At 42.1% G+C, this 22,549-nt stretch overlaps 1 protein-coding gene across 2 annotated transcripts in view; it reads right to left on the bottom strand.

Annotated features, from left to right (window-relative positions):
- Nucleotides 1-22,549, bottom strand: part of ERBB4 (erb-b2 receptor tyrosine kinase 4) — a 590,564-nt gene that overhangs the window by 174,755 nt on the left and 393,260 nt on the right. For both annotated transcript variants that reach the window (XM_077181048.1, XM_077181049.1), the window contains exon 4: nucleotides 18,035-18,169. In XM_077181048.1, the coding sequence (XP_077037163.1) occupies nucleotides 18,035-18,169 (135 nt within the window). The remainder of the gene's footprint in view (nucleotides 1-18,034; nucleotides 18,170-22,549) is intronic.

The raw sequence follows: 22,549 nt of genomic DNA, 5'->3' as shown, positions 1-22,549 counted from the left end.
AGGCCTGCCCTTCACAAAGCCAGAGCTGATGGGGTGAGTGAGACACCCAACGTAAATCTTGTGGAAGACTCTGCACAGTCCTTATCGCTGCGCTTTTGATCGCAGGAAGCCAACCTTGTGTTTGATTAAACTTTTATACATCACTGAGTACTGCTGAGATTCTGTTAAGTGAATTTCCCCTTTGAACCTGATCCAGGTTCAATCCTTTCAATCGTGTATTAACAGCTGCTGCTGCTAACACTGCTCCATTACACTAAATCAAATACTTGCCATGTGCCCTGATGGGAGTTGGCGCTGGAGAAAATGCAAAATGTCTCTCAGCTGAGGCTGGATCACCCTAAAGATAAACACTGCTCCTCTTACAGCAGCGTGCTCACACCTGTGAGATGCTACAGAGCTGAGCAAACCCACCCTGATGGCCCTGTGAAGTCAGACTCTCTGTCACTAATTTTTCAAAGCCAGCATTCCTCCCCTGGCATTCCTGGTGCTATTGATGATGCTGCCTGGTAATTACCACACTGAATGCCAACTACCTTGTTAAAGCTACCAGCTCCTTGTTGCATTCATGTTCATTTAAAGCAATTATACTTGGGAAACATTGTTGCTGATATCACCAGCACATAATTCTCTGTCACCTTCTACCATCTGTTTATTTAGATCACAAATGTACTATAACTACATAAATGCAAACTCATTCTGGCTGACAGGGAGGGCACTCCATCTGGCATGAATAATGCAACTTTAATCAGTAATAACGATTATTATGATTATTAAGAGACTACTGGAACCCTGCACAGAAAGCAAATATATCCACACTGATTTATAAGAATGAAAGCTCAGAAAGGTGAGGTAAACAGCAAATTAAAGGAAGAATTTTAACAGATGAGCCTTGATAAGATACAGGTTGTTAGCTGATTTTGGGACTTGCTGGACTGAATAGAAATGCTCCCCTGGAGGTGGGTTTTATTAACTAGCTACTCCTGATCAGCAGGAGGAGCAGGATGGATGCACACTCAGGGAACCCTCCCATCCCTGCTGGGGCAGCTCAGGAGCCACAACCCACTCACAACGTGGGCTCCTCGGGCAAGACTCTCCTCTATCCCAGTCCTTCCTTGAGGTCCAGTCTCATTCCTCTCTGGGCTCAGAGGTGTGGTGCTCAGGGAGGAAGCTGGAGACCCTGCACACAGCACCATAAAGCACAGGTCACTTGTAAATACACATTCCTGAGGCACAATAAGGCAGCAATTTGGCTGCTCCTGCCCCTTTTTGTCCCAAAACATTCTGTAAACATTTGGCTTTCCACTGTAATACTGCTGTGGGATGACATAGAAGAAACTTCAGCATCCCTCCAAGTGATCCCTAACTAGAGAGCCTGCCCACACCTCTGTAAAAGTTGTACTTAAAATACAAATCCTTATATCTGAAGCACCTATGTGCTGAGCCTCGCTATGCAGTCAAAAATTTATTCAGCCACCTCTATTCCTCCTGGAAATAAAAGCAATTCAGCATCTTCAAAACATCATTTTAAAATTTTTTTTAACTTGCATGCCTGCTGCTGTTACATGACTTTGTTTGGCAGTGTCAGATGATGATTTGCATTTAAATAGAGATATTTAACAATAAAGCAAGAAAAGGCTGCCAGTTTCCTTTTTTCTCACTGGGAACTAAAAAGTGTCTGTTTCATTGTTTTCACTTTTCTCAGCTGTACAGACACTACCAGGAGCTGAGCTTGTAGGCAGCACACCTCTGAAATGCATTGTTTTATGTCCTTTTGAAGGTCAAATATACTGAGAATTAAAAACCAAACTCCCTCCAAATAGTGTATCTATATTGGCTTGGTTGCTTTAAAGAGAAAAAATAACTTTCCTTGCTCTCAGTATGAACTGATCCAGATTCTGCCCTCACATCCTTCTGTATTTCACCAGGTTTTCCCCACTAAGGGAAAATCTGTCCTGTAATAAGGACAGATTGAAACACATTAAAGACCAGCTCTGCAAAATTAAGACAGAAATAGTCCTGTGGAAGTCAACATACACACTCAGGAGCATTACAACCACTCATGTGAGGAGCAGGTCTCACAATGAGATCAGTATGTCAGGCTTAAATGATAATAAATGTATTGGCCCTAAGGTTGACAAGGCCCTTGGAGGAATTATACCACTACTCACAGATCTTCCTGTATATATTTCTTAAGATTTTTAGACTGTGAGGCAACAGATTTGAAAAGAAAAAAAACTATGAAACAATTTGTGGCATAAATCATTCCTGTTATTCCTTATGTCTAAAATATTCTAAACATACAGCAGAAAGGGCTAAAAGAATTTGGCAAAAAAAAAACCCAAAAACCTCTCTGCAGGGCACAGCCTTGGCCCATTTACTTGATTCTCCACATTAGTGAAGGCACATTTTCCTTTTCCAAGCAAGTTAAGGAAGGAAAGAACCTACAAAAATAAACCTACCTCCCCATTACAACTGGGACACTGGAGTACATTTCTGCTCCTGAACAGTAGCATTGTTTTGTACACACAGTGCCAGTTTGGAGGCTTCCATAATTTTCACAGGTTTTGTAATGAAATCTAGGTTAAAAAAAGGCAGATTCCCACTGGAACATGAGAATTAATTTAGCTTTGGCAAATTGCACAGAGAAAACCAATGTTTTGTCTCCTGGGCTGTCTTCCCTTAGCTAATTATCTTGGCCCTTGGCTAAGATGTTCCCAGATCTGAATTATGGACTCTGGGCAGAGCACCTTCCTTGTCATTTGCAGGATAGAGTTTTATTTGTGGGAAATGCTTCTGCTTTCCCAGCCAGGGAAAGTCACCAGCAGAAAATGTTTGCTCACTAGCTTGGGAAAGACCAAGGTTACTTCATCCTTGTATTTTCCTAAGAATTGAGAAGGGCTTCCCTTTGACTCCAGACTGGCTTTATTATTTCAGAAACAGTAAAACCACAAAGGATTTAGCTACTGAAGAGACAAGAAAAATGAAGTGCTCCTCTCAGCTCTAAGCTCAGTGTCAGACAGAGAAGAAACCCTGCTTCTTCCCCATCAGCTCTGCCAGCTGCCTCGAGCAGACCCCTCTCAGTAGGAGAAGGAAAGCAGAACTAAGAGAAGAAATGTCTCACTTTGCACAAAGCTTACATTTACAGATGGTTTCTATCTGGTTGTAAATCAGCATTCAGTGTTAGGATACCTGCAACACACTGATACTGAAGTGCAAATAGACAAAATAAAATGGCTTAGGTGGTTACAAGCCATAGTTTTAGGCAGTCTCTTTTTGCCTAAAAAATTCACTCCTGCAAAAAGGCTAGAGATGCCAGAGAGATGTTTCTAGATATAACCAGACCCAAAGTCCAAGAAATTCCAGGTATACTCTGTGGTAAGAGTCCCAGGCTGTTCTTTGCATGGCTTAGGTGAGTCACAAGGTTTTTATAGGCCTGTGTGTTGTTTTTCTAGGCAGCTAAACTCCTTAGTTCTGTGTATGCATAGATAACAAAATCCAACTGTAATTCAAACACTGCAACACAGCATTAAGGAGAATTAAAGATACTATTGTTGTGATGGATTGTTCTGCCTTTATCAGGCCATAATGCTTTCCCTGTCCTTGTCTGACTATTCCTATTGTCACATGTTCATTCATTCATTCACACTTCTTTGTTAGGTAAAAATCATTTTGCATTTCCTACCCGCCCTGTGCTAGCCTTCAGATCTCTGCTATTGATTTGAAAGTTAATTACCTAAGAGAATCTCACATTTCCCAGGATTTCCTTCCCTAATGGCAGGAGAGACACACGTTGCAAGAAAAAGTAAAACTTTCTGTAAAAGAAGAAAATGTGTTATACAAATATCTAGGGCTCATTTTCTCTTCCTCTGTAGAAGCATTATGGGATGCAGAAATCTAAGGGTCAATTCTTCCACTGTTAACGAACTATATGCTTTCACTCATGTCAGATGAATTCACCTAAGGATCTATCACCAAACAGTTTTCCAAAGAAGGATTAGTCCCATATAATTGAGGCATTTCTTTAACAAGCTGTACCTGCATTGGTATTGTTGCTTTTATTGTAAGAAACTGACTTTGCTGTCTCCTCTTTGTACTTTTGCTTCTCCCCTGAAGTCTCCATGCCCTGCACAAATATGAATGGGATCCCTTTACAGAGAAAACTCATGTAGGGTTTAATAAACAAGCACCTACACTATGGAAAAGCACAGCACCTGTTGTGGATGGATCCATCCATCCATCCATCCCTCCCTTAGAGCCCAACCCTGTGAGAAATGAATTTGTAGAGAATTCTCAAAGTTTGACAGAGGACTTAGGTAGTATGTATCTGTTTGTAAACCTTGAGATAAGAAATGCTGACTTAGAAATGTTATAGAATAATTCATACATTGTTGAGAGAGAAACAGAATGAGAAATAAGTTTTAAAGGATGGCCTAATCTGACACAACCCCACCTGGCAGGAGGATGCATCCAGCCAGGAGCTCTGTAAGGGTGGAAGCAAACTCCTGCTCACGATCACTTCCAACAGGGAGTTCCAGTTCTGCCAGTCAACACCTCTATCTCCCCCTCATCTTCCTCAGCAGATAAGAAAAGAGACAAACACAAATGGAGAGGGACTCAGGGACAAGCAGCTGAAAAGAAACTGGCCTGGGAAACAGGTCTGGGAAATGAAAACAATCCAAGAGATAGGCCCTGAAAGACAGGCACAGAAAGAGATACAGGGACAGCGTGAGGGGGAGCAGGGAGAGGGAGCAGAGATAAAATTTAGCCAGCACTAAAGAAAACAAAAACTGAATACCAAAGAGGGATGCATTACCTTGAGTAATGTGGGATGGAGACGAGCCTTGTGTGTGCACAGGGAGCGAGTGTGTGTTGAGAACTGCAAAATCACAGAGTATTGCCAGATCCACTGGTGGCAGACAGTTTTGATTTTAAGGGAGATTGGCCACCAGGGGTAAAGGAATAAATGGAAAGTCAAGAAGAGCATGTCAGCAGCACCGAATGGGCTCAGGCTGCTGGATTCATATCTGCTGCTGACAGCTCTGAGCTGATAGGGAGCTCACTGTAACGTTACTGCAGCTGCTACAGAAAAATGTCTTCAGGCCACAGTAATGACTACAGAAAGGGACCTGAGGGGGGTAATGAAGACACTGGTTATTTTTCTCTGTCTGGAGCAGACAGCGCTGGTAAGGCTGTGTGACTCGATGCATTAATTGGGGGTTTAGTCATCCACACAAAATAAAAACCTTCACATATGACATAGTCTAAAACTTTACACTGATTAAGCAATTAGGAGCTATTAATTATCACTGCTTATAGCTGTTAGCACAGAGCAATGTAAGTGAATTCCCCCCACTGTGATGGTGAATTAGTTCCAATCAGCATCAAATGCCTTCCTGAACATGCACACAGGGATGCTGAGCAAATGGGGAGACACAGCCAGAAGGCTAAAAGGATAGGTCAAGTTATACCTGCTGTTGGCAGGCTCATCAAAAACAACAAAGCCTCAGGAATCCTTCCGTTGTAATCATTATTGTTTAAAAAATCAGCCACAGGTAACTGCCCCTCCTCCCTCAGCACGGCAGGAGCAGAAGAGCAGCCTGGTCCCTGCACACTGGGGACAGAGTGAAACACATTCCCTCCAGTGGACCATCCCTAAAGCACACAGATCACAACCCCAGGCCCCTTCAAAATCCTGGAGTAGCTCTTATTTCCCCTGTGGGGAAGGAGAGGGTGCTACTCCACCACCTGCATGTGAGCTCTCACCCAGGGTGCTGAGTTACGCCTCTCAATCTTTTTCTCCTTTGCTTCCTGTGATGAAGGCTCTCCCCTCTCGGGTGAGCAAGCCAAGAAACACTCTAGGGCTGCCCTCTGGAAGGGGAGAGCACAGAGCTGGCAGCCATCCCTCTCCAGGACAGCTCTCCAGCCCAAAGGGACAGAGCTGGGCACAGCACACAACCATCCCTGGGCTCGTGCTGCAGCTCGGTGGCTGTGCTCACTGGGGAGCCATGGATCAGAGCAGCCCTAGGATTATTCCTGTATTTAAATTAATGATTACTTAATACTCAGAATTTCAACAGATAAAGTAGACAAGATGCAAACTAAGACCAGCCTGGGGCAGTTTCCATTGGGAGATGAGAGCCAGGACGTACAGATTTTCAGGGAGGAAACTGAGCCCTGCTCCCCCACACCCTGAAGAACCCCAGAGCTGATAATAAAAGAAAGAGAAAAAAGGAGAGAAAAGCCTGTCTTAAGGAGGAAATTTGAGTGTGAGCAGAAGACAGGTCTGTGAGAGGAAGGCACTGCAGATTCCAGCAGACAGAGACCACAGAAAGCCAACATCTTCTATGCCTTTATATTCAGCTCAGCATTTCCCCCTGCATGGGGCTGTCTGGAAGTGCCTACACCTCCTGTCTTAGCAGCAGTGACTGTGATGCCCAGCACTGACACCTGCAACACCTGCATCCTTCCCTACCTGAGCTCACTGCCTCTCAGGCCTGGCACTTTGCTGGTGTGACAGCACAGGAAATCCAGGCCCACAAACAAGCCAACAGCAGGGGGGCACATGGGCACCTGTAGCATGTCTGGAACAAATCTGGAGCCAGGTCTCTGTCCATAGGAGCTGCAGCACTTATTCCTTGATGCACAGCTCAGCTGAGAATGCAAGGATGCAGATATAAGTTGCTTTTTTGGAGGGAGAGGATGTGCAGCGCTGTGAGAAAACTTCCTGCGCCATTAGGTGAGATTTTTCAGAGGAGGCTCTCAACAAACTCAAACACAGCTCAGGGTGTTTTTGTGTGGGTTTAATAGCAGCTCCTCACACAGGTCAAGTCAGTCAATGCCACATCAGTCAAAATACTGTCCTGTTATAATGTTCCTGTAATGCAGCCAAAGTAGTAAAAAAGTTCCAACAGAGGGACATAAAGTTTTCATTTTTTAAAGAAAGTAATAACCTCAAAGAAAGGAAATCAAAACTTGAAATTGAATTGGCTTTCAAAAATAATTTTATTCTTTCTAGATCCCGTGTAGTATTCCTAGAGTCTGGCAGGGTGTATTTAGAACTGCTAATGTATTAATCAACTTCTGAGTCAATTATATTGAATTCCCCACTCCCATGAAATCTGGAGTCCAGTTTTAGGGCAGTTTTTCAAGTTTGGATAAGCCTCTTAATGTGCTTATCAAAAATATATTTCTGGCTATTTGAAACAAAACTGATTATTTCAAAGCAATACTTGGATCACAGAAGCCCCTTCTCTGTTGGAAAACGATGGCTGGACATATATTCCGATATTTAGATTTAATGTTTGCTATTCACAAAAATTTAATGAAAATGATCATACAAATTTCAAACAATTTCCTGGACAATTTTCAGTTATCAGAGATCTGCTAGGAGGTGATGCTTTGGGCATGATGGGACTGTCACAGAAGGAAGACTCTGAAGCTGTCCTGGGTTTGAGCAGACCTGTGGACTGAGCCCTTTAGCCAGGCTGTCCACAGGACAGTTCTGAGAGTTTCTGCCAGAACAGACAGAACAAACAAAATCCTTAAAAATCACAGATGTGATAGCAACAAAGACTTGGGGTGGTTTTGAGTTTGATGAAGGCAGCAGGGTGTTGGGAGAAGCCACCTGGGTGGTGCCAACACTGCGCCCACCAAGCCCATCTGAGGACATGCAGGGTGGGAGGCAGACAGCAGCTTCCAGATCCTGCAGACACTATTCAGCAGCTGATTTTTTACTCTTTCTTTCCTTCCCCTTTCCCTAAGCAGCTCTTTGAAGGCAGGTTGTGAGAGCAGCTGAAGCTTGCTGTGAGAGACCAATCCCAGCCACCCACTTGCTACAAATCTGGCAATCACCATGCAATTAGGCTATTTAAAATATTCTGAGTATTTGGGGGTTGTTTCCCACTTTCAAGAAACACCAGTGCTTGTGATAAACAAGCTGCCTGTAATGGAGAGGAATGCTTTCATTCAGCCTGAAAGTCTCTCCCTTGTGCACCAATCTGCTCATAAACAGGTGCTGTGCAGTAATACATTATGCACACACAGGTTGCCATTAACAGATAAGCATTTGCCAGGAGTTGCTACACACTACCACGTGGAGCCCTACTTCAGTTCTGTACCTACAGAACCACTGCAATATTTTATATATCAGCATGGTGACCTCTGCCATGGGGTGACTGACTCTCACCCTGCAACTGCTAAAAGAGGGAAGGAGGATACTCAGTGAAACTGCTCAGCACTTTGGCAGGGATGGGGCTGGTTCTGCAGCTGAGGATTCTTTGTTTACATTTTTGCAAAATATGTTTCTCAGTGCCAGGGGATGCCCACGCCTGAGATTCTTCAGAACCTGTTAATGCTGGTTTTCTCTGTGCCCATGACTTCTGGAAATCCCCATGTCTGTAGCAGTTACTTTGCTGGGGTCTGACAGCATAAGGAGTTCTGTCCCTCACAGCATTATTTTTTCTTATTTGTGTTCATTACTTCCTTTTTATTCAGTAACTCAGCTGTGAGAGGCGTTGTATTTCCATTAGATACCACGTCTGCTTGCCTTTCAAATCTCTTTCAAGGGCAGTCACCAACTGACAAATCCCTTCTGAAAATGCTGGCTGAAGGTATTTACTAGAAAGCTAAACTGATTCCCTTTATTTAAAACACACTGTTCTGGGCTGAGGAAAAAAAATTACAGGCAACTTCAAGCAGTTCAGCTTGCCACTCTAATGCAAATCAAGTTCATTGTACCACTAGATTTCATGTATTCCTCCATCTTCAGGTACATCTGCTTGGCAAAAACTATTCTTTAAAATCAATTTTTTCTGTTACTGTATTTGCCTTTCAGTTCCAGGTAAAGAAATAAATTATGTCTGCACTAGAGATTCCTTAATAGAAGGAAAAGCAGCTTCCATGTAGCCTGAACAAAAGGCAGATGTGGGACTTTTCTGTCTATCTGATACAAATTTTCTTTCCAGCTGAGATGTCCATGAAACCATTACTGCTGCTGAAGTGTGGTGCTTTAAGCCTGTGAAGCCACATGGAAGGAGCTTTCACAAAATGTTTGTGGCTTTTTATGGAAAAGAACAGCTTCTCCTCCTGGCTTTGCTTTGCCATGGTGATGCTGGTGGCAGGGAACGTGTTCTGTACCCAGACCACCTGTCTGCTGAGGCCCTGTTTGCTGGTCTCCAAACATACATTTAAAATGTTAATTGAACTCCAAGTAATAACCTCAATGAAAGGCTATAATTTAACAAACTCTGCAATAACAAATGTCTTCAGGGTGTACTTTCTGCAATGCCATTTTCTCCGTAGGTAGTTTCCAATTTAGATGTACACCAAAAATGATACACTAGCTATTCTGAAAGGTGGCTTTAAGCATGAATTAGTCACTTCCCTCTTTTCTTTTCACCAGCATACATAAATAAATTGCTGTTACTCTGGCCTTCTGCAGAGCAAAATCCTTGTGCTTGGAAAAAACACAGAATATCTTGCAGGGATAACTGGGCAAAATGTGGTTATCTCATCTGTGTCCTGGTACTGAGGGCTGGGGGGTTGGTTTACAAATACTCAGGATTTACATGTAACTGTCTCCTATTACAGAAGCAACTGGTCTGAAGGAAAGCTTTCCTTGTACTTTTATTTTTGCTGCATTCACCTCTCCTCAATCCTTACTGACCAATGGCTTTTTTACACCTGAGGGAAAGGACTCCATCCTTTTCCTGCTCTGATCCAAGATTCCATATTTCACCACTGTGGCTGTGGCTTCCCAAGGGCAGCAGGACTGGTCCTGTGCAGAAAGCTGTTTTGGGTGGCCCAGTTGAAAACACTGGTGTGGACATGAACAGCATTTTTACCCAGTTTAGGCACAGCACACCTGAGAACTGGTGCAAGGTCAGGACCTTTGGGAGAGATGGCAATGATCTGACAAACCCCTGTTCTTCATAGCTATCACATCATTACTTCAGAGTTAAACACCCAATGGTCTGACCTGAGTATAAATTTCCAGATGAGTGTAAAAGTGATTCTTTTGTAATATCCCAACTACTGGTACAAAAGCTGAGTTACTGTGCTCTGTGAAGAATTACAAGGTCACCACTGAACATTAAATCAAGGGGCTGCCCACCTGTCAGGCCTCATTCTGTAGCTGCAATAAACACCTGCACACAAATTCACCCACATCTCTTGCTGGCAACTCCAAACAGAGACTCTTAATACCCAGGGGAGAATATAAAGCTTATCACTTGTACAAAATTCCATGCAAATATCAACTCATGCTCCTTGTGAAACACAGTACAAGAATATAGTACATATGTTGAAAAGATTGTACACATATCCACATGGCTGATTTTCTCCTATAATAATTTAAAAATTGTAAGGGGCTTCTTGCCTTAAATTAGTTTGACATAAAAACATATCTGCTAAACTCAGTTTCTACCAGATTGTTCCAATTTCTGTAATATTTGAAAGAAGTGCATTTTAGAAATCTATTACTCCTTTTGCTAGCATGTGGTAAACTGGCAGCAGAACACATCCCAACAAAAGCTCAGTTATCAGGGCTGGGGGGCAAGTTAACCTGAAAAAGCAACTCACAGTGTGACAGAAGAAACTAAGAAAGGAGAAAAAAAAAAAAAGAAAAAAAAATTACAGAGCCAGCACTGTTTCCCATCAACCAAACAGAGGGATAAGGATGTCAAACTGAGCTGTAATGCTTCCGAAGACACCTGCTCCCAGGTAAGGTCACTGACAGCTTGGATTGCCAGGAGCACTGAAGGCTGACTTCATAAGCAGCTATGCAGCTGGGAAGTCCATTTTTTGTTCCTTTAATTAAAGTGCAAGGCAGTGGCTAAATGGTAAACATTTCCTTACATTTGTCTCTATGTTTCAATATTAATAAAACACATGAAAAATGCACTAAGACCCAGTTAAGTGGGGACTCTCCAAAAGTAGCTGTAAATGAGCAATTATAATACAATTGGGGTGTTGCTCCCAAGGGATCCCCAGGACTGACACTTCTTAATATTCCAGACAAAGGTTTGGAAATTATTAAAATATGCCAGGCAATAAAGTGTACAGATGACAAGAAGAGTGAAATCCCAGCAAATTACAGTGAGGAGCAGCCAGTATCAGAGAGTGAGCCAGGCTGGCAGCTAAGCTGGACTCACTCACACCAAATGACTTTTATAGAGCAAAACACAGGATTGCATATTTCAGAACAGAACACACAGGCTGGGGAAAAAAAGGAGTCTCTAAAGCACACAGATATCAGAACTGCCTGAACACCAAATTCTTCACATGAAGCTGAAACACAAAGGGTTTAATTTTTACTTCTATTGGTTATAAGAGGAATAAAATGCCACACATGCTTTGGCTTCAGCCTTCTAAAAGCAAACTGAAAAATACACAGTTTACATTGATGAGCAATAAAAATTCCTCTGGGGCTGGAAAAAAATTCCTCCTTGTGGGAGATGGGAGAGCCTCATCTGTCCAGCTTCTGGAAGAATATCAGGAGGTGAGCTGATGACACAGTACACAGAGAGAAAAAGCTGGCTAGGAGAGCTCTTTGAGCCAGCCACAGAAAGTGCAAGATGCAACATAAAAATTGTGGTCAGGTTAGAGATAAAGGCAGCTGCTATTATTCCTTTTAATACTGGCAAGTAACCAATTTCTGGAGGGATGGCTGCACTTCTGCAAAGCTCCAGGGCAGTGCCAGGAGAGTGCACAGAGCACCAGAGGCCATGGCCACTGGGACCTCTGGGAAAGCCAGGCTGGAAGATGAGCTGTGCTCAGAGAAGTCACTGAGCTCCACACCGGGCAAGCTGCTGATACTCCAGGCCTCTGCATACAGGAGATAGAGCTAAAAATGTTTCAAGGCTCCTTTTGCTCTTGAAAAATCTATGAATCAATAGGCAAAGAAGAGCCAAGTTTTGGAAGAGAGGAGTTTTCAAGCAGTTTTTCCCTGGAATACACCAAGGGATTTATTGAGGCACACCCCTGAAGACCAAGTCTTTTCTCCTTTCTCACAGCTCAGAACTGGGCTGTTCTCACACCACAGGCTGCAATTAGACACAAAGCAATGACAGAGGAGTACCATGCTGTGAAGAGCAAGGAACTGAAGTTGTTCTGTTTGAAAAAGTACCTTGCCAAAAATTCCAGCTTTATTCACAGCTGACAGGCACTCAGTTGAAAAGCCAGATCGACAAAGGGAATTTTTTCCAGAGATCTCACTACACTTCAGTCTGAGCAAAACTTGGTTTCAAGAAAAGACTTGAATCAAATTTCAAGAAAAGTCCAGCATTTTTTAAAATAACTCCTTGAAAAGCAACTTAATTTTTTTTAAACTTGAAAATTTTAGAGTGATTTTTGCATCCATATTACCCAAACAGTCAGCAACTCTATCATGAACAGCATCTACAGCTTCAGTATTTTTAAGAGCATTATTGATTGATTTGAACATGCTATTGGCTATGGAAGTGACCTCAATGAAACAATTCAAACTCTACAAACTTTTCTGTGAAACAAAAGCTCCAAGTAAAGTTCCTCTGAAAATTCTCATTTAATACTACGGTCTTGGTCAAATGGCGTAAAAGAGCTCACCTGACAAAATGTGAGGCTTGTCCAGCTCCTGCTAACAACAAAACTGAGGAGAACATTGAAGACACAGATGAAAGCAGCCAGATTTTCCCTGGAGACTCTCCCAAAAGCTGCTCAGAGATCTCTACTAATCTGGAGGCATTTTAGGCAAGAAGCCTAATTCTTTTTCCCTGCTTTATTTATTTTCCCTGCTAGGAGCTGCACCCTGGGTTTCTACCTCTGAAGAGCAGAGCTGCAGCTCTTCAGTTCAGGGACTGAATCCAAAAAGTGGATGTCTGACAGGGGAATAGTCTCTTGCAAAGCAAAGCTTCAGCATGTTTGGTCAATGCTTGAATTCATGGCTGATTTGTGGAAGGAGAGAAAATAGATTTTTAGTGTTGTTGCAGAAACAATTTCAATAAAGCAAACCTAAAGGGAAAATGTGGTTCCTTGGAGAGCTAAGTGCTTTGGAGATTCCCATTGCGATGTGCTCAGCCTAAAACCCCAGGCTGGCAGCACAGAATTCAGGTAAACACAAGAGAAGGCTGCTTTCAAGTTAGCACTAATTCCAAAAGCTTCAGCTACGAGATGGCAGAATGGGAAGGGATAGGAATGTGCCCCCTGTTGACAGAGTAACAAAACTATCCTTTGTCCCCGCAAAAAGGAAAGATGCCCAGAAGTTTCTGTCCTCAATTAGGTGAAAAAGGCATCTCATAGGCCTGGGAACTTCACCTCAAACTTAAGGATAGCCAATTGGACAGGAGCCAAAAAGTCTCACCTGGGCAATTTACTAGAAAAAGAAGAGAACAAAGAAACCAATGGCTTTTGTAAGGGGTTTTACCAGGAGCAAGAACCTCTTGCACCTGGCTGGGTTTTTCTCTGTTTGTTATTTTGCCTTTTATTAAACCTTTTTGTTCCCAACACTGCAACACAAAAGACATCCTGCTGATTTTAAGCCTCCAAAGGTAGCTGAGCTATCTTGGGTGAGTAATAGACCCCCAAGAGCTTATGAGACCTGGCTCGAGGAGGCTACTATTACTGGGAGGTGTAAATATTTCAGTGTGTGTGTGTGTGTGAGTCAAAATGCCAGGCACAGAGGCTGTGTCCAGGGCGAGCTGAAGCACGTGTGGTCCCTGGTGCAGGGTTTGTTTATCTGAGCACTGAGTCAGCAGCCACTGAACGGTGACACTGTGTCACTCAGAGGCCTCCAACATGAGCTCTCCTGCATGCATTTGATCAGAACTCCAAGAAAAAAGGAGAAGCAGAACTCAGGATTCACATGTCTGCAGGATTTCTGTCAGTGTTCAAGACACCACGGCCTTTTCAACAGGCTCCTCAGCACTGATGTGACAATGAAGAAGGGAATCAGAGGAGCTTTAGCCACAGAGTTCACTGGCCATATTCCCTTCTGTTTGGCACTGATGTGAATGAAGGAGATTGCCAGTGTGATAGATGAGTAATGCTGTGATTGACTCTCAGAATTAATGGACAAATATCATGTATATAGGTTAAGAAAAGTTTTATAGATTTATAGTCATGTTGTACCCCCTCCCATGGTTATCAAGGGACAGCTGGAGCTGGGACATCTGGGAGGGCTGGCTTGCCACTAAGGTGACATCTGATCTCCAATCAGGATTTGAGGAAGAGATCACCACTGGACAGCAAAGAAGGGGTTGATGGACAGAACTTTGAGAGGGGTTAAAGGGTTAAAAAGGGTAAAACCTCCATTGTGAGGGGGCTGAGCACATGGTGGGGAAAATCTTTTGCTCCCAGCACCATAACCTTTTTTCTTTATCCAGTCTTCTGTTGCATTTTTGATAAGGTTTAATAAACCTTCCTAAACTATGAAAAGTGAGTAGCTATTTCTCACACCAGAATTGGCAGACCCAAGGTATGAAATAGCCACAGAGGCAGGGGACTGATTTTACTTCAGAGCCTCTTCCTTTCACTCCACCCTTTTGCCTTCCTCTGCTGATTGCAGTGGAGCAGCAAGAGAGGGTTCAAGTGAAATTATCCCTGAAATCAGACCATTATCAGCTTTCCCAGCTGGCTGGGGAAGGGAACAGCATGGGCACCTGCAGTGGCAGCTCCCTGCAGGGCTGTGCCTAAGCTCCCACACACGCTGGTGCCTGGTGTGACACTGCATTCACACCAGCCTGCTGCAGGCACTCTGGCCATGGCCAAAGCCCAGCAAGCATGGGGGTCTTCTCTGGGCTGGGCACTCCTCTTTTGGGCATGTAGGCACCTCTGGGCAGGTTTGTTTTTTTTGGAAACAACACCAGTGATGCCAGAGTGTCAAACTGTGTTTGGATGAGGTAACAAATTCTGACACCCATGGCAGGTCACAGCCTCTGTCCCTGCATGTATTCTGTGCCAGCTGTGGGAGAGGTTTTACAGCAACTTCTGTGAGCCAGAGAGAAGTCTGATAAGAGGATCCATGTTTACCCCTAAAATAATTTTCTACAAGGTTGTTGACATAGAAATCAAGAGTGAAAGAAGGATAAGTAAGAGAAACCTGCAAGTGCCTATTCCAATGAGCACTTTGTTTGTCTCTGGTGACCAATGAGTAAAGCATAAACTTATGGGTTTTGTAAGAATGTATAAAAAGCATGCATGCTATAACAAAACTAGGTTTGAAACCTTCTGAAAATGGAGTGTGTTGCTTTGTATTGTCTCTGTCTCAACTATGACAGTGAGGGACCACTGCCCTCACAATTCCTGGGGTAAAAGGTGCCCTCCAGTCCTGCCAGTCATGGCTAAATGTGATACATGATGCTGCTAGCCAGGTCTTAAAGGATGTCACAGATTTCCCTAAATTACTGCTAGGATGGACTTTGCTGAGCTTCACACAGCAGGTTTGGTTGGTTCACATTCCCTCCTACAAAGGTTTGTAGATAAACAGTAAAATCCAGTAGTTCTTTCCAAAATATTTTGACATTGGGATATGCTCAATAATGCCAAGCAACACGTACTTCTGTATTCCAGTGGATTTAGCCAAGATTTCTGTTGGAAATTAGGAGACACCCAAGACTTAAACAGTAAATACATATACATGCTGGATCCAGAAAAGCCTGAGTCACAGTCTGTGCAGAAAAGAACTTTGTAATGCACTGAGCATCATCTGCAGCAGCGGAAAAAAGCAAGGCTGGGCACAGCAAGCACTCACATTACTTTAGCAGGTAGTGAAAAGTGACAAGTGAACCAAAACTGAGAAGCATATACCTTATTTAATGAGATTCTTTACCAATTTCCAAGGTCAAAATTCAAGGTTCATTTCTCCAAGTCCAATGTGTGTGCACAGTACATGCATGCACCCACACATAGACAGGTATTTAATTACAGACTATTTTAAATGGTGATTTCTGTACCTGAGTTCTTTGCTACCCAAAGCCTTAGGACCTTTTTAAGCATTTGCTGTCTTTTTGTATAATGGGGTTTATATTTTCACCTCTGCAAGCTGTGAAGACAAATGGTTTGGATTAGCTAATTTAATCAAATTTCACAGGACTCGTGAATTGTATTGAGATGGGATCGAGTTTCTCAGAAGATTCTTATGTTTATTAAGTTAAATACAGTCCAGTTGTGCACTGCTTCATCCCAAGTAAGGAAAAACAGAGTAAAATTTGTGTGGCTATCTTAATGAAGCTGACTTGGTACATAGCTCTCCATCATCATTGAAAAAAGGCTGTTTATCTTATTTATCAAATACAAATGGCAAAGCACAACTTGTTCCTTCCCTCTATTTCAAAGCAACTCAAAAGGAATAAAAAAAAAGTTTGAAGAAAACTGGACTTTGTTACACACACCCTTTCATCTAGCTGTGTGTGGGCACTAACATCTGCCTCCTTTGCTTTCAGAGTGGGTTTCTAAAAGTACTCAGAATGGATCTTGTTCCAGTTCTTCTGGAGTCACCTGTAGAACTTCTGTTACCTCAAAAAGATAGTATTGATCTTGGTTGCTTTTTTAAAAGAGCAAAAGCATTTGTCTTGAAGAACTGGGAAAGGTTAAAAGAAAACCCAATAAGAGAACAAAACAGAGTAAGAACCAAGTCTTTTTCTTGAAGCAATGATTCATAAAAGGGTACAGGCATTCCCTCACCTTCAAAGGTTTCATCAGCTCTGCCTAGAACTGATCATCAGCAGTGATGAGGGTTTTTAAGATGCAAATAAAGAGAGCTGGCTGCATTACAACTATGTCAGGTTTCCAGCCAGAAGGCAGAAGGGATGAGGCTCAGCTCTGGAGCTGGGATGTGGAGGAGCAGTGCAGCTTGGCAGGCTCCTGAAGGAAGCTTTATCACAAGTACCTGTGCTCTGGTATTAAGGGGAGCAGATGAGATATACAAAAGCAAGGCAGCCTTCTATAAAATCTATTGCACCACAAAGCACCTGGTTAAAAACAAGTTGCTGCTTAGAAATTATGGGGACTCATCAAATGGTCCCTATCCAGAGTCTCAATATTTTATTTTTTTTCTGAGTTGCCACCATACAACAGAAGAAATGAAATGTTTCTTGGCTGTAGTGAAATTTAGAGAGGCAATGTGTCATTTATACATCCTCAAGGGACACCTTCAGATATTGAAAGCAATCCAAAATGTCCCCAAATCTGGAATGCTCAGAACAATATGTCTACTGTGGTGCCACCTTTGACATGTGATATAAACTTTTTCCCAGCCTGACTCTGAATTTCAGTGTTGGTACATCCTGAGGGTACTGTTTAACAGCACAGCATTCATTCTGAATGCACTTTACTCCATTATGGAATATTTTGCTTAAACACTCTGTATCCCTGTCACCACCATTCACTACAATCCATTATTGCTGCAAGAATCATAAGAATGATTCACTCAAGGCAAATAATTCTTGGGAAGGGAAATAGAAAAACTCTAAGCACACAGATATTTCAAGTTTGGAATGGAAAGCATTAAAACAAAGGAAATGTAGTAAAAAGCAGAGAATGATTTATTATATTGTGAAGAACACCCCATCCTCTGCAAATTCTCTCTCTTCAGCAATATACACACAAGAAAACAGGATAACTATTTCTTTGAGGTTCACTTCTCATCTAAAGTCAGAATATCCATGAGCTTTTACCATAATTACTCCAGCAGCTAATTATGATGCTACAGAGAGACCATTGTGGCTCAAGGACCAGCCTGAGCAGCAGGAACAAATGCAAAGCAAACAAGAATGTCTGTGCTTCCACAGCACCACAGTGGCTTTAGCAACAAAGAAGAAAAAGAAAACGCAGAAGAAAGAAAACAGATGAGAGAAAATTCAGAAAATCTATGATGTTCACAAATACCCTCTATGGACATTGTTTTTGAGAACAGACTAAGTGGTCCTCCAAGAAGTAAACAAACTTAGGAAAATTTACCATCATAACTCTCCGTAACAGAGGATCAGGGAAAACTTGTGGCCACATTTATCCAGTTTCATGCTGAGGGGATGACAAGGCAGAGAATAAAAGCAGTACTTACATCCTGAGCTGCCATTGGTTGGAACCAGAGTGAAGTTGGAGGCCCAGGGGTTCCGCACGATGTCTTGCCAATGAATGGTGTCTGCAAAGCAGAGGAATTTGTTCTGGCCAACATACACCCCTCCATTCAGTATCTCTGTGCACAAGAACAAGAGAACAACATACTTGTAAAGCTTCAGACAGCTGATTCAATCTACTGCTAAATGTGTGTTGGAGAGAGGGCACGAAATTTAAATGCAAAAGAAAATTCTGACTGTAATCTTATTAAATAATCTGCAAACTGGAGGATAAGCAGCTCACAGTATTTGTAAACAGGAATCCTTTATTCACATACAGAGGAAACCTGATGAAGACTGACACACAGTTGTTTACTTTTTGTTCCAGTGTGATCATGTATGGAACAGTTTTGTATTTTGTAGGTAAAATAACCTTCAGCACTTAAATGACTTGAAAAACACAAGCAATCAATCACACTATACTGCATTTCATTAATTTGCAGAAAGGCTTAAAACTTAAAATAAAGAACTATGCTGTGATGAGCCCACAGGACATGAGAAGGGCCAGGCAGGATGAGGTCTGGAGAAAATGTTATGTAAGAGCCTGGGCTGCTGTAATACCATCATCCAAAACACCCCAATACTCCAAGCAACTGTCCAAATCTCACACACTATGATCCAAACCTCTTATGGACATGCCTTGCTGGAAGCTTTGTGCTACAGATGGTTTTTAAACAGGTAAAAGTTTGTGGTTTCTTCCTAAGTTGTGGGGCTTTCGTGTGTTTTGTTGGGGTTTTTGGATTTTCTTTTTATTTTCACATGGATAGCAGTTTGTTTAGAAACCTGCTCTGCTGCCCTGTCTCTGAAGACTTGATTCATCAAATCTCAACATGAAAATGATCTAACAGTTGTTGGCTATAGCACCAGGCTTTCCTTTGGATCAAAAACTTTTTTCTTCTTATCCCCTAAACCCTTGTTCAAATTCACAATTCCTCTACTTAACCTGTCTCTTTTATTTCCAAAGCAGCAGACAATGCCTGTGACTTTGATGAAAGTTAACAGGAAATGTGAGTCAGTGTCAGAGCTTCCAGCCTCAGCAGAGAAATGCTGAAGGTTAGTTACTAATGACACCTTGGAATGACATGAAGTGGTGCTGCAGAGCCAGGAGTGCCACACACAGACATTAAGAATAATTCCTGACTTTGGTAGTAGCAATTAAGGTAGTCTGAGAATCCTCATCTGCCAGGAAAACGTTTTAAAAGCGGGAGTGGGAATGCAAAACCTTTACACACATCACTGTGTTCTATTTCTTTTTTAAATTTCAGAGTTTCCAGGTCACAGCATGTAAATGAAGCAGCCCCCAATCAAGGAATGTATTAAATTAAGGATCATCTGTAAATACATCTTCCCACCATATTAATCAGTATTACTATTTCTTAGAAACCTCTGGTTTAAAAGCTTGGCTTTTCATTGAAAAGGGGCTTATAAATGAGAACAATGATAATAATCTGCTCCAGAAAAACAGTCCAGATTAGAGATATAGCAATGATCTGTCTGTATAATATTCTTATGATCACAGGAAAAAAACATACAGCATCTGTTAACAATTTTGCTCTGGGGATAAAGGGGGTCTTAGAAGAACACCTGAAATCATGATCAGTGATGATTTCTCTGTGTTGTCTCAGCTATACTGGATTACCTAATCCATTATGGCCCAGATTTTGATTAAAAATAACATTAAAACAGTGAAAAATCTGCATTTATTGCTTCTTGAACACACACAACTGTTGGATTAAGCTTTTTTTTTTTTACTTAGAGATGGGGTAACTGTGTTTTAAAAACTTTTATTCTATTTTCAATCTCATGTGAAGGGTGACATAATACAGATATTATAATTCATGCTATCACAATCAGAAGCCAACTATTTTCTAATTACAATACATTATAAGCTTTGAAAAATCTCTTCAAGCCCATTTCCCACACACAATTCTACACAGTTCCTCTGTCAGCTGGCACAATTTCTGGGTTTCAGAGCATCCCCTCATGACAATGCCTATCCAAATTTCTTTCCTGCTAGGAACTTTGATACATTCTTGTATAGCAGGATCTCAATCTAAAAGTAATTCTAATAGTTTTAATTTGTGGAGATCTTTTTTTCAGCATGAAGGTAAGCAGGAAGTGTATCATATGTTGTATTTCAGGGAAGCCACCACCTTCCACTGTGATTTACTAAAAGTAAGCACAAAAATGCTCTGACTTGCCTCATCACTGAATAGCAGGTGCTGTTTCTGCTGCTTTTTCCCAAAAATGGGATACAGTCCCTCCAATTTCCCTGCACTGCACCATTTTTCACCAGTGACAGAATTAAAGTTTCCAGGTTATTGAGGTGCTGAGGTGCAAACACACCTGACTAATATCAAAAGTGTGTTCTTGTGGATATGAAGTGACACTGAGTTCAAAGTTTAGTACAAGCTTTAGAGCACTTGTCTTTGACTCTTCCTGCTCTCTGGGCCCCAGATTCATTTCCACTCCACCTTCCCAATCCAACCTATCCTCCTTTTCTTTACACCAAGTCCTCGGTGTGTGTAAATCAGCACAGATGCATTGGCTTCACTGACTTCAACTCAAAATGCATTTTGCACTTCTTTGCCCTCTCTTAGCAAGAACAATGCCTGGGAAGAGCTAATAAACTCTGTTACATGTTAAGCAAATGAAGCACAACTGTAATCAATATACAATAGAGCTGCTGTATAATGAACTCATCATCATAAAGTCATCATCTCATTTTAATTTACAGCCCTGAAAGTGGGAGATAAAGTTAAACAATGAACAGGAGGAGAAAGGCAGGATCTCTGCCTGTGCAGGCAGCAATGGAAGCCAGACAAAAAGAGGATTCTTCTCCTGTGTGCAACACCTGAGGTGTCTCTGTGCTCAGCTCTTTCCAAGGCTGGAGCAGAAGAGAAAATGCCAAGTCCCTGAGTGAATTTTGTGAACAAAGAAGCCAGTTCCTGCCAGAGAAGCCCCAAACCAGACTGCTCAGAGTGAAACATTTTAAATACCATCTGGGGGTAGTATTTTTGTCTTCTAAACCAATTTTTTGTGACACTGGAAAACTGTTAGTACAAGTATGACCCTGCTAGCAGCAAGTGCTACCCTTGGGCTTCCACCCTGCTCAGGGACATCAAGGTACAAAAGGGGATTTCTAAGCACAAGACCCACTAGCTTTCACTGGGAAGAGTTCCTAGAAGTGCCTGACAACTTTGGAATCTTTCTGGAAGGTGCAACTCTTCAGAGTACCATGATCTCCTAGGCTGGCACCAGGGCTGTAGCCCTGTGTCCTGAGCAAAGGAGTAGCACCAAGGGCTTCTGCCACTTGATTCTGAAGTGAAGGACAAATCTTATCTTCCTTATTAGAACTACTCTACTGGCTTAAAAGCAGTATAATTCTGCAGCCAAAGTTACACAAAAATAAATCAGCATGTGTCCTTGCCACTGAATTCTGTCATTATTTTGCTTATTACTCTCAAATGATTGTGGGGAACTTTGATCTGCATATTATTAAAATTTTCTTAAATGGTTATTTACTCAGGAAGATACATCAGAAATGCATTATCTGCTGTTATAGCTGCTGTTTTCCTGCTTTCATTATCCCAGTAAAACATTCCCACAGACTTTGGTAACCTACCATACAATGCTAACAGGAGAGATGGAGAGGTACAGGTCTCTGGCAACCAAGAAACACAAGCACCTCACACTGAAGTGCCAGGAACACACACACAGGTACACCACACACAGCTCATTCTTAGTGTGGCAAGCTCAAAAAGGGGCTCAGAGCTTGACTGAAGTCACTAAAAGCACATTATCAGCCACCAGAAGCACACAATCACTGCAAACAGACACTGGCTCTGCAAGGGTGGTGTCTGCTTAGACCAGAGAGGAAAACCACTTTTCTTCTTCCATCTGTTAAAAGGGCATCTTATTGAGCTGGCTTTTTTTTGATATACAGTGTAATCCCTCATGGTCTGCTATGCAATTTCTAACGTGGGTTAAATTGGCAAAACATGTTTTCATTCTCTAATGCATCCTGGAGTGAAAGTTACTCATGTATGTTTATATACAGTGGGAGTTGTAAACATCTATGTAGCTGTAGAATCTGTTTCTAAAATTGTTACAAAAATGGTTATAAAATGGCTATTGCTATTCCAGGTTGCAAATTAAAAGCTCTTCTCTGGTGTTACAAAATCAGCTGGCACTAGGAACTGGAAGATGGCATGGTGAGAGGGAAAAGAGCTAGCTCTGAAGTGGGCAGGAAAAGGGGAGGGAGTTAATTAGGACAAACTGGGTAGGTCCACTCTGACCACTTCAAAAGCAAACCAGAATATAGCTTAAACCTTTCAAGCTGGCTATGAAGGCAGCAGCTGTCTTTTACACCCCACCATATACAGGAATATCCTGCATGTATGTATTATATAACACATGCTGATGACACTGAATTCCCAAGGTCAGCCTCACGGGAGCTG

This window comes from Agelaius phoeniceus, chromosome 7 (assembly GCF_051311805.1).
Source record: "Agelaius phoeniceus isolate bAgePho1 chromosome 7, bAgePho1.hap1, whole genome shotgun sequence".
Lineage (NCBI taxonomy): Eukaryota > Metazoa > Chordata > Aves > Passeriformes > Icteridae > Agelaius > Agelaius phoeniceus.
This window is presented reverse-complemented; position numbering and strand designations above follow the sequence as displayed.